This window comes from Centroberyx affinis, unplaced genomic scaffold, assembly GCF_046629955.1.
Source record: "Centroberyx affinis isolate AG114_WGS23_722 - 3 ecotype Tasmania unplaced genomic scaffold, CSIRO-AGI_Caff_v1 ptg004430l_1, whole genome shotgun sequence".
In the NCBI taxonomy this organism is placed as follows: Eukaryota; Metazoa; Chordata; class Actinopteri; order Beryciformes; family Berycidae; genus Centroberyx; species Centroberyx affinis.
Window position 1 is genome coordinate 83,046 of NW_027282106.1, and position 15,680 is coordinate 98,725.

The following is a 15,680-nucleotide window of genomic DNA, read 5'->3' on the forward strand; positions in this document are numbered from 1 at the left end:
TTTGCTCCTTTATCAGAGGAAAGTGGGACGATAAGCTTCAAAAATTGTAGATAGTGTAAAATACAAATTTACCCAAAGATACCTGCAAGGATTTACTGTAAACAAACAACAACAAATGTCTTGTATTCTTTTATGCCTGAGGAAATATCATTGGAGATAAAGTTGCCAAGCTACTGTCAAAATCTCTGACGGATTACTGTCGAGGATTTAAGGAAAAAGACTGTTTGCAATAAACATAATCACATTACCTCAAAAGGTACTGTATTTGAATGATGGTTGCCATAGTTACTTGGTTACAAAATACTCTGCGCCTCAGTTTCCCTCTCTGGGAAGCATTTTATTCTGGCTCCTTTCCTTTTTTCCCATTCAGATCACATTCGCATAAGATATCCTTCCTCTATGAATATCTGAGAGCCTCTACTGTCACCATCTTATGGAAAGTACCGAGAAAAATTACACATAAGTGTTTTTCTCCAAAGTTCAACTACCACCCCAGAGGTTTGAGCATGTCATCGAAAAAAGGGTAGGAGTGGAAAAATGATCCAGACACCAAGAGGGTGCGATTTGGCAGATTGAGGTGATATGCAAAACTCCCCAAATGAAAGAGTGGATCTATTGAAGACGATGAAGGCAATGTCAAAAACTCTAAGCATGAAAGGCGACGACGTGATGGAAAAAAAAAAAGAAGAAAACATACCTAAGCTAATCCTGAGCTAATCATTGTTCTTACATATTCGTACATTCTCCAGTGCTACAACATGCCTCAGATAACACAAACACAGGCCCTCTTTGCGTGAAACCCTGCCACATGAAGAAGAAAAAATGTTCAAAAACTCAAAAAGTCATGAATATTTTATAAGATGTGCGAGAACTTCATCTGAACATCTGAATGTACTAGAGTCCATCAATAGCCTGTCTGTTTCAACACCCAGACCACACAGCCTTCTCTCTCTCTCTCTCTCTCTCTCTCTGCCTCTCTCTCTCTCTCTCTCTCTCTCTGCCTCTCTCTCTCTTCTGAATGGACACATACAAGGCCATCCATTCAAAGGCCTTCATCTTCCAGCCACAGCAGTCCCCTGAGGTGCCTATACAGAACATGCTGACCGGGACTGAAGTGGGAGAGAGGAGGGAAAGCTAGTGGGACTCTTTCCTTCTTCCCCTCTGATGACGAGGCTCCACAGGGCCTCCTTTGACACCACTCTCTGTTTCGCAAAGGGTTTGATGATGAAGGTTTTGTTTGAGCAAAATAATGGAGAATGAAGTTTTGTAAGATGAGAGTCTCTGGCCTGTTGTTTGTGCTGAAAAGTTTTCATTTAATGTTGCAAAGTTGCTTTTGTTGCAATGCTGCATTAAGGATAAACTCTGGAAAAGAGACTATTTTGTGCATATGATTTATTTTTGTCGGAAGATCAGTTGTTTCTGAATTCATTGATTCCTATAGGAAATGTGATCCAGCATGAGTGCTGTCATGCATTTTTATACTCTAAGTGTTTATACTGTAAATTCTGTATACAGGAAGGTCTTCCAGAAGCCTGTACTGAAAAGAAGGGACTATATACTTCATACAGTGAGGGATGAGATTTTACAAGTGGCATTTTAGGCTATTGTAATTGGTGCAGTCATACAGTAGCAGTATTAGCTATTCCGGTACCTAACTCAGAATAAAATTCCTATAATATTCCTTTAGGCACTTATGGTGTTTCCCGTGGTGCTCAATAGTCACTTTATTGTGGCCTTATTATATTTTACTTTTTTCTTTTTCTTTTTAATCCCCTATCCTTTTAACAGATTTTCACAGATTTATTACAGAACTGCGTTAGTAGCTAACAATGCAGCACTACAACAGGCTATGCAAATCCGGAATGCAGATGAAGTAACAGGACGAAGCTCTCACACATTGATGATGGCAAAGGCAGACAGAGGGAAGGAGGGAGAAGAAGGAGGGGAGTGAGGCTGATGAGACTGAGCTCGAGCTGGCAGAGTGAGGAAGACGCAAACAGTGTAGCTATACTTTGTGGCTGAGAGAGGAGCGCGCGCTGCCCTCCACGTTTTACTTTCAAACATTCACGAGAACACAAAGACGCCAGGATGTAGAACTCGTGAGAGGACGAGCCACAGATCCCGCCAGAGACCATCGCTTTTATGTCTTGTACATATTTAGCCATAGGCGGTTTAATTCTGTTCCATCATCAGCGTGTTGACGGTTTCCTCACAGTATAGACGGCTGCCGTGAGGGGGAAAGGTGTTCCTCGCTGCTCCTGTCTCGCGGAGTGGACCCGCGGCTCTTCTCCCATTGCGGGGCGCACTTATAATTGAGGACTCTTGATAGAAACTCTTTCTCTCTCTCTCCGTTTGAAAGAGTTGGGATTTTTCCCCCTCCTTTTTTTTTTATTTTATCGGTGAGTGTGTTTCTATTATTTGCTTTACCCATAGTGCAACAAATGCGCTTCTCATGTAGCCTACTTCAGAATATGTTTACTATTCATCAAAATATATAAGCGTTGGCTCAAATTGTGTTGATGGCATTCATTCGAAAAATATATTTGAGTGGATGTAGATGTCCATAACGCACAGGAGGAGAATGTATGAATGTTGTCTAGTGTACAAAATGTATTTCTAATGAATGTTACACAGCAACCCGTACAAGCACATTTTTGTACATTATATCTCTAATCATAGGCTATTCTGAAGTAAATGTATTTTTTTTTGCTGCTTGCATGCACACCAAGCGTTTGTTTCTAAGGATAGTTGTAACATTTCATCTGGCAAAGAGGATAGAGGCTGTGGCCAAAACTCTTTTTTTAGTTGAATAAACCCACTGATGAGAATGGGGAATGGTCGACTAGAGTAACTCGTCATTCCGACTCAACAGGTTTCAGTCCTTTATAATCTGTGCTTCTCCCTCTCGGCCAGTCTGGAGATGGTGTTCGTGAGCAGGACAGTATAGTGTTGTGTCTATAGTTGTCGTCATTATCGGTTTTGATGCGATTGATTATGATGTTGTTAAATCTCTATCATCAGACGAAACGCTGCAGTAACTGTCACGGGTGAATGCTTTTAGTCTGAACATGTTAATGATTTCTTGTTCATTAACTGTATTAATTCTAGATTAGCCATCTGAAAAAAATACTTCCCAATATGCAGTAACATCAGTTATGAGAGCAAATCGTTCCGGGCTTTATATGTGTATGTATAAAGTATTAAGTTTACTTTGAAATAGCGTGTTAAAGCTCAAAATACAGACACATCTGACTGAAGAATTTTACCATGTTTGTACTTTGAAGCCAGACAGCCTTCACGAGCCTGGACTGCCTGGTTGCCTTGCACTTTTTGTGCTTAATGTCTTGCCATAAATCTGCTTTGCCCTGGAAGTTGGATGACATTTTAGTTCATTTGGATTGGACTAAATACAGTGGAGAATGATAGGAAATGTGACAACGAAGAGAGAAGAGAGTTTGGCATCCTCTCAAGAGCAGAGGATTCTACTGTGGCGTTAAAAGGATACCAGTAATGTTGGATGATATGATTGATCAGCTATACACTATTAAGTGTATTGTTTGCATTTTTTTTATTAACAGCTTTATATTTTCTCTCTTTGTTTATTGTCTTGTGTCCTTCAGATGCCAGCTGATTTCAAGGAAAGAGGAGCCTGAAGGTGAGGAAGACTTCTTCCAAGACTCTGCTCATCCATGGCGGCGGGAGTAGCTGCATGGCTCCCCTTTGCCAGGGCAGCAGCAATTGGCTGGATGCCTGTAGCCAACTGCCCCATGCCGGTTGCACCGAGAGACCACAGTAAGAGACAGGATGAACTGATCATCCTCAATGTCAGCGGGCGTCGTTTTCAGACCTGGAGAACCACTCTGGACCGATACCCAGACACCCTGCTGGGCAGCTCTGAAAAAGAGTTCTTTTACAATGAGGAAAACAAGGAGTACTTCTTTGACCGGGACCCTGACGCATTCCGAAGCGTCCTCAACTTCTACCGGACGGGGAAGCTCCACTACCCCCGCTACGAGTGCATCTCAGCCTATGATGAAGAGCTGGCCTTCTTCGGCATCATCCCCGAGATCATTGGCGATTGCTGCTATGAAGAGTACAAGGACAGAAAGAGGGAGAACTTAGAACGGCTCCAGGATGATCAGGAAGAGAACAAGGACATGAAGCTGCCCAACATGAACTTCAGGGAGACCATGTGGCGGGCCTTCGAGAACCCCCACACCTCCACCATGGCCCTGGTCTTCTACTATGTCACCGGCTTCTTCATCGCCATCTCAGTCATCACTAACGTGGTGGAGACGGTGCCCTGCGGCGCCACGGCCAACCAGAAAGACATGCCGTGTGGCGAGCGCTACACAGTCGCCTTCTTCTGCATGGACACCGCCTGCGTCATGATATTCACTGTGGAGTACCTGATGCGCTTGTTCGCCGCACCTAGCCGTTACCGTTTCATGCGCTCGGTGATGAGCATCATCGATGTGGTGGCCATCTTGCCCTACTACATCGGCTTGGTGATGACCAACAACGAGGACGTGAGCGGGGCCTTCGTGACGCTACGCGTGTTTCGAGTGTTTCGTATCTTCAAGTTCTCCCGTCACTCGCAGGGCCTGCGGATCCTGGGTTATACGCTGAAGAGCTGCGCCTCGGAGCTGGGCTTCCTCCTCTTCTCCCTCACCATGGCCATCATCATCTTTGCCACTGTCATGTTCTACGCAGAGAAGGGCTCCAGCTCCAGCAAGTTCACCAGCATCCCAGCCTCCTTCTGGTACACCATCGTCACAATGACTACACTGGGGTGAGTAAATACACATATACAGTACATGCAATATGTGCGGATGCACGCACACACACACACCCACACACACACACTCTCTTTATCGTTCTCTCTCTCTCACACACACACACACACACTCTCTCTCTCTTTCTCTCTCTCTCACACACACACAAAATGTAAATACATATGCACATTTTGTAAAGATCCCCCCTTATGTCTGTCTCTATTTCTCTCTCTCTCTATCTCTCTCTCTCACTGTGCTATATTTGCATTTGTTGTATAACTAAAACCATTGTTTATGAAGCTCATGATTGTAATGGATGCACTAGATGCATTTCTCATGGATTTTTATATAAATGGAATAATTTATGAAAACCACTTTGAATTTCAAACGAGCATTAAGACAGCCTGCCCCCATACTTCAATACACTACAGCTTATTTGAGACTGCCAGTGTGAGTAATGGTGGGTACTGTAGCATTTGTCTACCAGCACAAACACTCATGGCATTCTTTGTTTGCTTCACTTAGAGCTGGCCAAATAAGGACATAGTTGTTGAAGATGTGCTGGGGCAGAGCTAATACAAAGAAAATGTTGCATCTGGGTTTTGAAAAGATATCCAGATGCAACAAAAATCTGTGTGAATGATAAAGACTTGATTGATGTTGAACTCATTTTTCAGGTTTGTTTCCTTCAGACCCAGATAGGTCCCAATTTCAGTTCCAGCTTTGGGAGAAAATGGTGCTCAACCTGTCGCTCAACCATAAACATATTTGTTGTTGCTGCTTAACATTTTCGACCCTTACATAAACCTAACTTGATCCTAACCTGGTAGAATTTTCTTGCCTTAACTTGCTTTAGTTGTCTGATCTTAACCTGACCCCAAACAGTTCAAGTTGTCCACTAACATTCATATTATTTGCACTTCTGGCCCATGTAATATTTGATGACATAACTCCTGACCACTTTTGAATGAACAGCAATTTAGTTTCACATTAATATGCTGTAACTTGTGTTTTTCACTTTTTTACTGTGTTTCTGGCAGGTTTCACTTCTGCTAATTAGTGCAACATCAGAAGCACTGGATTTCTGGCTTAGGTGCTCAGTTTAAAAATGCTGTCTGAGGAATTTATTAAAGTGCATTATAAAGTCAGATCTCTCTACTGTACGCCTGGAGCTGAAGTGTCCCAGGAGAGATTGTGTATCACCTTTTTATGATTCTACTCTGCTCTTAACCTCTCACACAAGTCACAAACTTGCTAAGGTTCAGTGGCATGAATGGCATGGTGTCCTTGAAAAAGTTTGCCTGAGAGAAGTGCTCTATCCTGTTTGAAGGCACAATGGAGGAATAATAATGAATATGGTAATGCATAGTTTTAAATATCACTGTAGTACAACATTTTGATTTTCCTCTTTCACTCCAATATGACTCAGGCAGGCATTCCACATAAGCTACTTTAGCTGCTCTACCATTGGCATTCAGGCATTTCCCTCCCTCTCTTTATAGATAAATGTAAACAAACAAAATTGCTTTTTGAAAAAAGATGGCAAAGAACACAGAAAAAAATATAATCTTGGTGGTTCCGCATGTTTACACCTGGTAACAGAAATGGGATTTTTCAGGTGTAACATAAGGAAAATGAAGGCAAGTGATTATCACTATGGTCAGAAGGGACAACCAATACTGGCGACTGTTCATGAGCCAACATGGGGATATACATGCCAAAAGCTGTGAATGTTGTTGTGAAGTGAAATATCACTTCGAAAACAATTTTTACAGATGTACCACGGCAAACAGGAGAGGTTTAGAAACTGATAAGATTTTCAAAATAGTGCTGAATTTAAAATGACTTTATGTTTGACAGTCCTGTCTTTGCTTGTCTGGTGGCTGCTCTGTATGCCTGCTGTTGTCAGCCTGCATGCAGTGTTCGTTATTGAGAATGACCTCCTCAAAGACTAAGAATACTGGACAGGAAAATGTGTGCGCTGTCATGCAGCACCTCATCTGACCATTAACAAGACAGCTAATGAAGTGACCTTGGGGTTTTTTTTGTCCACAAACTTGAAGTTTAGTTTGCCTGTTGAGGGGAGACGGGTTTAACAACAGGGAGAGACTTCTGCAGGAAAGGAATCTTTATGGCAGACACTGAACTTTGCTTCTGTTCTCTACAAAAGAAGTTGATTGTTTTAGTGTGGTGAACTGGAAAAAATGTAGACTTATAGCACTGTACTTTACTGGTTCTATTGTCAGGGTTTTCTCTTTCTTTTTTATCTGAACTGCCACGAATAAAAAAGAAATGTAAGAAAGATGAAAAGTCAACCATGGATCTCTCACCCCAGAATAGCACAATTAGTCTCTCTACCTTGGAAGGGCTGAAAAGGCCGAACTTACCTGTGCTGTTTGGTTCAGTGATTCACTGGCTGACACTGTTTTATTTTTTTCTTTCTCTCACACAGAATAGAAATACCAATGTGAAAGCATTATAATTTTAACCCTGAACAATGAGTTGGAGTGTGGAACCTTTATGGCCTCCACACAATAGCCAGCACCACTGACTGTCTATCTGCAGCTCTGACAATAGTGTGATACTCATCACTAAGGACAGTAATTTGCAGTCAGGACAACCATCACCCGATGAATGCTCATGGCTCACTCAATCATTTTGAAGTGTTTAAATTCAACATGTTTGCACCATATAAAATAATCTCTGTTTATCTGCACTGTCTACCTGGGACTTAGTGGCACTGGTAGTGGGTGGACATTGGCATTTTTCTGTAGCAGATCCAAAATTCAGTACTAGTTCTAAAACAATACCCACTTCAAGACCTTATACTACTTTAAAGTATTTTTTTTGAGTAAAATGTGTACATGTTATCTGCTTTTCTAAATAGAATCAGACCAGTCATTTGATTGCCTGGGTGCAAATGCCCACAAACAAGAGCCTAATCAATAGTGATACCAATAACTGGTACAGTACAATATGGATAGGTATTTATTTTCCATACCCAATCCTATTCTTAGGTTATGTATCCCAAAATTGATTTGCTCAGTATGCACCTGTTTGCAGCAGATCACTCTACAGCCTCCCTTGATCAAAACAACCAAACCATGTAGGATTGTTTTTCCATAAAGTTAGAATTAAAAAGAACGGTACAGTACAATGTTTGTTTTGTTTGTAGCACACCAACCCACACAAACAGAAAAAAAGCAAATAGGTGAAAACAAAAAAGTTACCACTTCAAACAGCAGAGCTGGTTAAGTGGCCCCCCCTAGTTTCTATAATTCACAGTAAGGGAGGCTAATCTATGCATAATTACAAGTGCAAGTGAACACCAAGCAGCTCTTTGTGAAGCTCAGTGTTTCCCTCCTGGACGCCTGTCGCTCTGTTCACCTGCTGAAGAGACATATGCTCAGGTGATGAGGTCACCAGCCCATCTGTCAATTTACATAAAAAGCCATGGGGGAAAAAACAACCCCATCTCCATCACACACAAAAAAAAATCAAACATTAATTTAGTTCTTATGTTTTTTCCAGTGCCTTCTCCTGCCTCCTTCTGGTAATTTTCTCCAATTGATTTTCTCCAGTTGATTGAGAGTCCCAATCCGCATTGTGTGTCCCATTGTGTGTTTGTGTGTGTGTGTGTGTGTGTGTGTGTGTGTGTGTGTGTGTGTGTGTGTGTGTGTGTGTCTGTCTCTCCGGGTTATGACTACACAATTTAAATAAGCAATCAGAATCTGAATGTTGACTTCCAAATCAAGTTCAGTTTCAATTTCTAAATCACAAGAGTCTTCAAATTTTTATCAGACAGTGGGTTTCACTTGGCATATGTAAACATGGCACTTTGCAGGATATCTGGCCTGCAATGTATTCATTAAGTTCATTTCATTGTATTACTTTGGAGCAAATCCAAAGCATTTGCTTCCAACCTCTGATCTGACATCTTGTCAAGCCTATCAACTATTTAGTCAGATAGATTTTGCATATCATAATAACATCCCAGAGTGTGTACGTTGTACAAACACATACACGCATGCATTCACACAGAGATACATTAAAACACATACACAGACAGGCACACACACACACACACACACACACACACACACACACACACGTTGCCTTTGATCTTGTCTCGCCTCTCTGACCTGGCTCTCCGTGTCCCCTCCGTGTCTGCGTGAGCCCAGACAGCGCCGCGCAGCAGGTCTGGGTAATGGGCTGGAGCCGAGGGCCGGGGAGGGAGATGAGGGGGAAAGGGACTGACTGGCTGTATAATCACGCGCTTTCACTGTCCAGGAACAGGGGTGTTAAATCAACCTCAGGTGGCTGATAAAAGGATCTGGATTGAATCTCAGCGAGGGCCGCTCCCCGCGGCTGCCTGCCGGTGCCGCCGCTGTCGGAGCCAGCCGGATACCCGGTCATTGGCAGCAGCGGGACAGGATCCAAAAGATTGATGAGGAAGGAGAAAGCCCTTTCTCCCCCTCTCTTTCTCTCTCTAACTATCTCGCTCTCCCTTCTTCCTCCCCTCTTCCTCCCTCATCCCCCATGAGCCTCCCAGGGGGACAGCTATTTTGAGAACATGGGCTGTGTGTGTGTGATAGGGAGTTATCCGATTCAAATGTAATCTGATACACGATACAGGCACAGTGGATGGGAGTAGTCATTTTTACCTGTGTGACGAGCAGACTGACAGCAAAGGTTCACTCACTCACACGCCACTGGCTCTCCCAAGTCTCCCACGCCTCTAAAAAACATTATTAACCCAATAATGAAAGAAATATTAATGAGGTGTGCAGTGAAATCTGACTCGGGTGTTATAATTAGAGTGATTCTCCCAGTTGTAGAGTCCTGGTCCTGGTCGAAGGCTTGTTCCGTAGCAGAAAGTGAGAGAAAATGTTGTTATGCATGTAGGTCATGTTCCCGTCTCTGCCTTAATCAGTGGCTATATATAATCTGCTTCTTCCTTCAGAGAGTCTTTTAGCTCGCTCTCCTCTGTGTTCTCCGTTCAACATCTCTATTAGACAAAGTGGACTGGGCCTAGGGGCCAAAGGCAGCAAAAAGAGAGGTCAGAGCAGCAGTGCTTTGGGTCCACAAGAACTCTTTCATACCTGGTTGTTGAACTGGGCGACTTTGCCGATGACTGGAAGAAAACTCTCTAACTGTATCTGACAACTCACTCTGATTTGATGCAAAACACACACTCTCACACACACGTGCATATACATACATCCATGCCTGTGCACCTACACACACACACACACACACACTGTCGCCTTTCTCACCTCCATCTTATTCAACAATAGAACCTCTGTTGTTTACTTTTAACCTTTGGAAATTGTCATCTTTCCATCACCAGAGACAAGTGACATGCTGCGTGTATCTGTTCTTTTTTTCTCATCTCCTCTCAAGAAAATTTTAGAACATGTAAATGAGGTTAATTGTCTACCCTGACCATTGATCCCCATGGCACTGAGAGACTGAGCAGTCTGGAGCAGTCAGTTTGCCGACAATAAGGAAAGCAATAATCTCACGCCGGGTTTTGATGAAAGGCAATAACAGCTTTCTCTCTCTGTTCTAACCTTGGCACCAGACTGATAGAAAATGGCCCATTCACGTTGGGTAGAAAAAGTGTTGATAATGAATGAAGTCTTTTTGAGTATTTCAGACAGTCAGTTGTTACATCATACATGCATTATATATGTATGCATACAGCTTTTTACTAGCTTTTTACTACTTTTGGCAAAATGTGGTATGAGGTAAAATAGGATTGTTGTGTGGGGTTTCCTCTAAAACTGGAAAACTGGGCCAAGCTTCTTGCCATTTTGGTGTGGTTGTTATCTAAACAAACCTGTACTTTCCTAGTGTGTGTGTGTGTTAGCTGTTGACAATTAATGGTGGATTAATGTGTAACGGAAGTGAGGGGTTTGGAGGGTGTTCGAGGATGGGGTAAATGTCTATTAATTCCTGAATGGCATACATCATTTTGTTAATAATTCAAGATCGCTGCGCCTAGTTGAAACAGAACTGAGATGTAGTGCTGCATGTTTTATAAGCAGTGGGAAGTTTCTCCCACCCAAATCATCTGAGGTTACAGAGTATGGCGATTCTCAATGGCAGCCTGCTTTCAAATGGAATTAATGGGACATTTTGTTGCCCAGCAGAACCCCTGGGGTCAAAATGAGTGCAGCTTGTAGGAAATTAGAAATATTTCTGCCTTTATCTGGCCAAGAAGCTCTTGGAGCCAATTTCCCAACACAAGGCTCTTTAATAGAACCTTTCTAATGATAGCTGTGGAATTTAATTTAGCTCCAACAGAGGTTCATTTAACACCTTAACTCATTTAAAAGGAATTATACTTACGAAGGATAGTGGTGTCTGGAATGCTTAACGACCTCTGCTATCTCTCTCTCTCTCTTTCCCTCTCTCTCTCTGGTTTGGTGAAAGGAGCAAGCCTTATCCCTGTGTACTATGTACACACACACACACACACACACACACACACACACACACACACACTCTCTCTAAAGCACCCAAAGAGTCCCAGAAGTTAGGGTAAACAACAAAAGAAAATATTTTGATTGTCCATTTAGCCAGTGTAAACATATTACGGTCATTAAGTTATTTTGAGAGAAGAAGTCAATGAAGATACCATAGACCATTATGTGGGTTAGATTACACGAGTGCTCTGGTGAAACAAAGCAAATTTACAATGTGTGAATAAAAAATGTTTTCTATTACTGCAGTTATATCACCGGGTTTTGCATTGTCAGCGACTGAATGTGTTTCCTTCATAGTGCTAAATATTGCAGACATCACCTCACCCTGCATCCTCCCTGTATTAGCACAGCCAACAATTTGTCTTTTTGGGCGAAGCAGCAGCAGAACAAGTGTGGAAAAATCATCTGTCAAATCATCAGAAACGTCGGTGTGCTTCAGCATGAACCGTAGGCCTTGGGGTGGCAATCACTCTGACGAGCAGATGCAGTATAGATTTCCCACTGCTTTCTGTGGATTTCTGTGGCGTAAACAACACACCTCACAAGTGTCAGGGTGCAGAATGTGCAGCTGAAAGATACTGACAAAAAAATCAAATTGTGATTATTTGACAGAATATTGCAATTGCAATTTAAACTGTGATTCATATCGTCAGGTTTTTCTTGACATGCATTTTTTAGATCTTTTAAATTGTTTAAAGAAAAGTGAATTTGTTAAAAAAAAATAGATGTCAGTGTGCAGAATTTACTGGGCTAGATTATAATGAAAGGTTTTCACCAATGTTTTACTCATTCATGATTACCCACAGCTCTAAAACACCTTGTTTAGAAGTACATTTTGAATGCTCCTCTCTCGCAATTAATTGCAGCCTCTGCGATTTGGAAATTGCAGAAGTTCATGTTGTGATTTTGATTTTCAATTTTTTTCGATTTATTGTTCAGGTGTGCCTTAAAGGAATAGTTCACCCAAAAATTTAAATTTGGTCATTATCTACTCATTCTCATGCCAGTACAAACTCGGGTGAGTGTTTTTTCTTCATACAACTTACAAGGAGTTCTCCAGGCTCGCTGCTGGAGGAGCTTCTTCCAGTGAATGGGAAGTGAATGGGGAGCTGGACGTTCTGCTGAAAATCCTAGTCGAGCACCATTGCATGTACTTCCGCATTACCAAACCTCGCGAAGCCACTGTGGCCGTGCAAGGTTTGTGTGTGCGATAGTGCGCGACCTCCATCTCGTGAAGTTTGGTACAGTACATGCAATGGCGATCGACGATTTTCATGAAATAATGGCTCAAATTACGTTTTTTTTTTACTCATAGAGCGATCATCAGGCGTCAGAAGACTTTGATTATACTACACAAGCTTTATGGAGTAATTTTATGGACATTTATTGCCCTTTTTGAAGCAGAACGTCCAGCTCCCCATTCACTCCCCATTCACTGGAAGAAGCTCCTCCAGCAGCAAGCCTGGAGAACTCAAGGTAAGTTGTATGAAGTTGTATGTACTGGCATGAGAATGAGTAGATAATATAGTAGTGAACTATTCCTTTAAACATCCTTAAACAGCTTTAAGCATAACATCCACTTTGTGACAGGAGGCACAGAGCTTATAGGAACTGAGGTCTTCATTTTGGGAATCAGAAAAATGCTACAAAAGCGTCGTTAAACACGCTGCTTTTTGGCCGGGTTTTCTATGGTAATGTACAGTCGCAACAATTGTTTGGAAGCTATTTTCCAGCTCTCTGAAATGGTCCATTACACGTTACCCAATCCTCCAGTCTGATCGCCTCCTTAAAGAGTGTAGCGGGCTAATGAAGTAAGACGGTTGCTCTCAGTTAGCAGAGTGGCCTTGGTGTGCTGGCACGAAGACGCGGATGCGTGTGTGTGTGCGTGTGTGTGTGTGTGTGTGTGTGTGTGTGTGTGTGTGGGTGTGTGTGGGTGTGTGCGTGCAGATCACTGATTGACTTTGGCAGGCTAAGGTCAAAAAAGTGTAGGGAGGTTTGGGGAAGTGCAGGGAAGGGAAGGGAAAGACAAGAGGTACAAAAGAAGGAAACAAGCAAGGGAGAAAAAGAAGGCATAGGAATGCAGGATAGGGATTAAAGGAGGAAGGGACATGGGGAGGGAATGGGAGGAGATAGAAGAGAGGAGAAGGAAGTAAGGAAGGAAGGAAGGATGAGGAGGCAGAGAATGAGGACAGAGAACACCGCATTAGAGAGGAAAGCATCGAAAGGAAAAGAAAAGGAAGGAAGCAAGGAAGGAAGGGAAAGGAAGAGATGCTATCCAGTACAGTCTGTAGCAGAGAATTTCTGACATGCTATCTCAAGACGTTTGTACCGGTCCACAAAGAGGAGCCTTGAATGACACGGCATTCTCTGTCCCCCGAATGAGCTATTTTTAGACACATATGGCCCTTATCTCACCACACAGCTGGTGAGGGTTTGGCTCAGGTACACAGAGAAAGGTAAAGTAAATGTATTAATAACCTTCCATGCGCTGTGAGGGAAGATGCACACAGGAAAACTGGATACACTTACATCGATTACATAGGTTTATAGAGCATACATTAACAAAATGCCAAGTACACTAATACAAGAGGGGAAGAAACTTTTGATTATGATGTTTTGTCTTAACAAAATCTAACAATGAAATTAAATGATATATGTAAATACAACTTAGTTTTAAACAAAAGCGCTGAATGTTCTCAATTAATGCAGTTTCACCCAATTAGAGCTGCTCGTTTACACTGTGTCGTCTCAGCTGCCCCTGTATTGTCATGTGTGTGTGTGTGTGTGTTTGTGCATGCATGCGTTTTCTCTCCCTGTCTGCCTGCCTGCCCGCCTGTGTATATGAGTCTGTGTGTGTGTGTGTGTGTGCGTATGTATGTGTGTGTGTGTGTGTGTGTGTGTGTGTGTGTGTCTGTGTTTCCTTGTGCGTCTGCATCTACCTCAGCCCCGGGTGTATATGCCTACCTGACATTATAAATAATTCCAGCATGTTTATTTATGGTTTCCATTACAGTCTTAAATGCAGCTCTGGGATACAGTCACAAGCCTTCCTCTTCACCCCAGATTTAAATATCAATTTATATGCAGCCAGAATCCAGCAGATGTTAGGAAAAGTAAGCACAGATTTTCTTACATTCATTTGAATAAAGTATTACTTTTTTTTTCCTCCAATAGCAGAAGTCTTCTGCTGTTTCATTCGAGCATTCACAAAGCAGGTTATGAGATCCATTAGCCAAAATGAGCTTTCTGATTGGACCACAAAAGCAATCACCATTTGTGTCATGGCTTTGTTATGCCATAGACACACATTAACATTCAAAGGCTGTTTTACGCTCAAATTGTGGCATCCGTAGTAGATGGTGCACAACAAAGCGTTGCTGTGATTATTGTTTGGGTATGTTACCTGAATCGCAAATTACATTAAGAACAGTGCATTTAATTATGTACTTGACTGGCCTCAAGAAACACAACAATTTCTGAACATACTGTAGCGAAACATTTTTCTAATACATTTTTAAGCATATTCTTTGTTATTGTGTTTTTCTGCTGAATGGAATAACTCATTTTGTGTAATATTTGTTTGAGCTTTTACACAACTGATTCTACACAAACTATAAGATTTTACAACACAAGATCATTTGTCAAGACTTTTCAAGTCGTCAAAGTGCAAGTCAAAGTCAAGGTCCAAGTCACCAGAAGTCAAGTCAAGTCTCAAGTATTCTCTTCATGCATCAAGTCAAGTCCCCACGTCTGCACAATAGTGATTCAACCTATACCCAGTTCATAAAAACTTTTACATTTTATCTTCTAAACACCTGGACACTGGTAGGTCTTTATTGGGAGAAAATCCTCTGCTGCACAGTTAGTGATGCATTGTATGTTACCAGCAGCAGCAACAGCAAATTGTTTGGAAGAAATAGTGCAAAAAACACCACAGCAATGACCACTTAGGACCAAAGATGTCACCAAAATAAAAAAATAAAAAAAAACATAAGAATCTCACTGATTAGCACTTTAAGAGACAAAAAGGCCTTCATTAGAGTACAGGCTCCATTCAGAATCGTTATCCCCCATCAGACAGACAGGCTGCTCCATCCTTGGCCACATCAATTTGACATATCTTCTTTGAAGTGACTCAACAGCTCTGGATGCCAATTATGTTGACATCTCTAGGCTGTGGTGACCCCCATGTCTCCACAGTATTAGAAACCTCTCCAAGGCTTGTTATCCGCATATGAGCGTGTTTGCTTTTTTCACAACCTGGTGGTTCGAGCCCAGCTGCTGGTAAAACTAGGAGCACAGCCATCATTACTGGCTGAATAGATGGGACAGCAAGCAAGAGAAACAGATGAGAGTGAGGGAAGGACTTGGATGCTGAACTGCAAAAAATCTCCATCTTAACAAGTAATTTAGT

The 15,680-nt window shown here is 42.1% G+C and overlaps 1 protein-coding gene across 1 annotated transcript in view; it reads left to right on the forward strand.

Moving 5' to 3' along the window:
• The first annotated feature begins 3,689 nt into the window (after positions 1-3,689).
• Positions 3,690-15,680, forward strand: part of LOC139665037 (A-type voltage-gated potassium channel KCND3-like) — a 66,154-nt gene continuing 54,163 nt past the window's right edge. The window contains exon 1 of the mRNA XM_071543979.1: positions 3,690-4,792. Coding sequence (XP_071400080.1) covers positions 3,690-4,792 — 1,103 coding nt within the window. The remainder of the gene's footprint in view (positions 4,793-15,680) is intronic.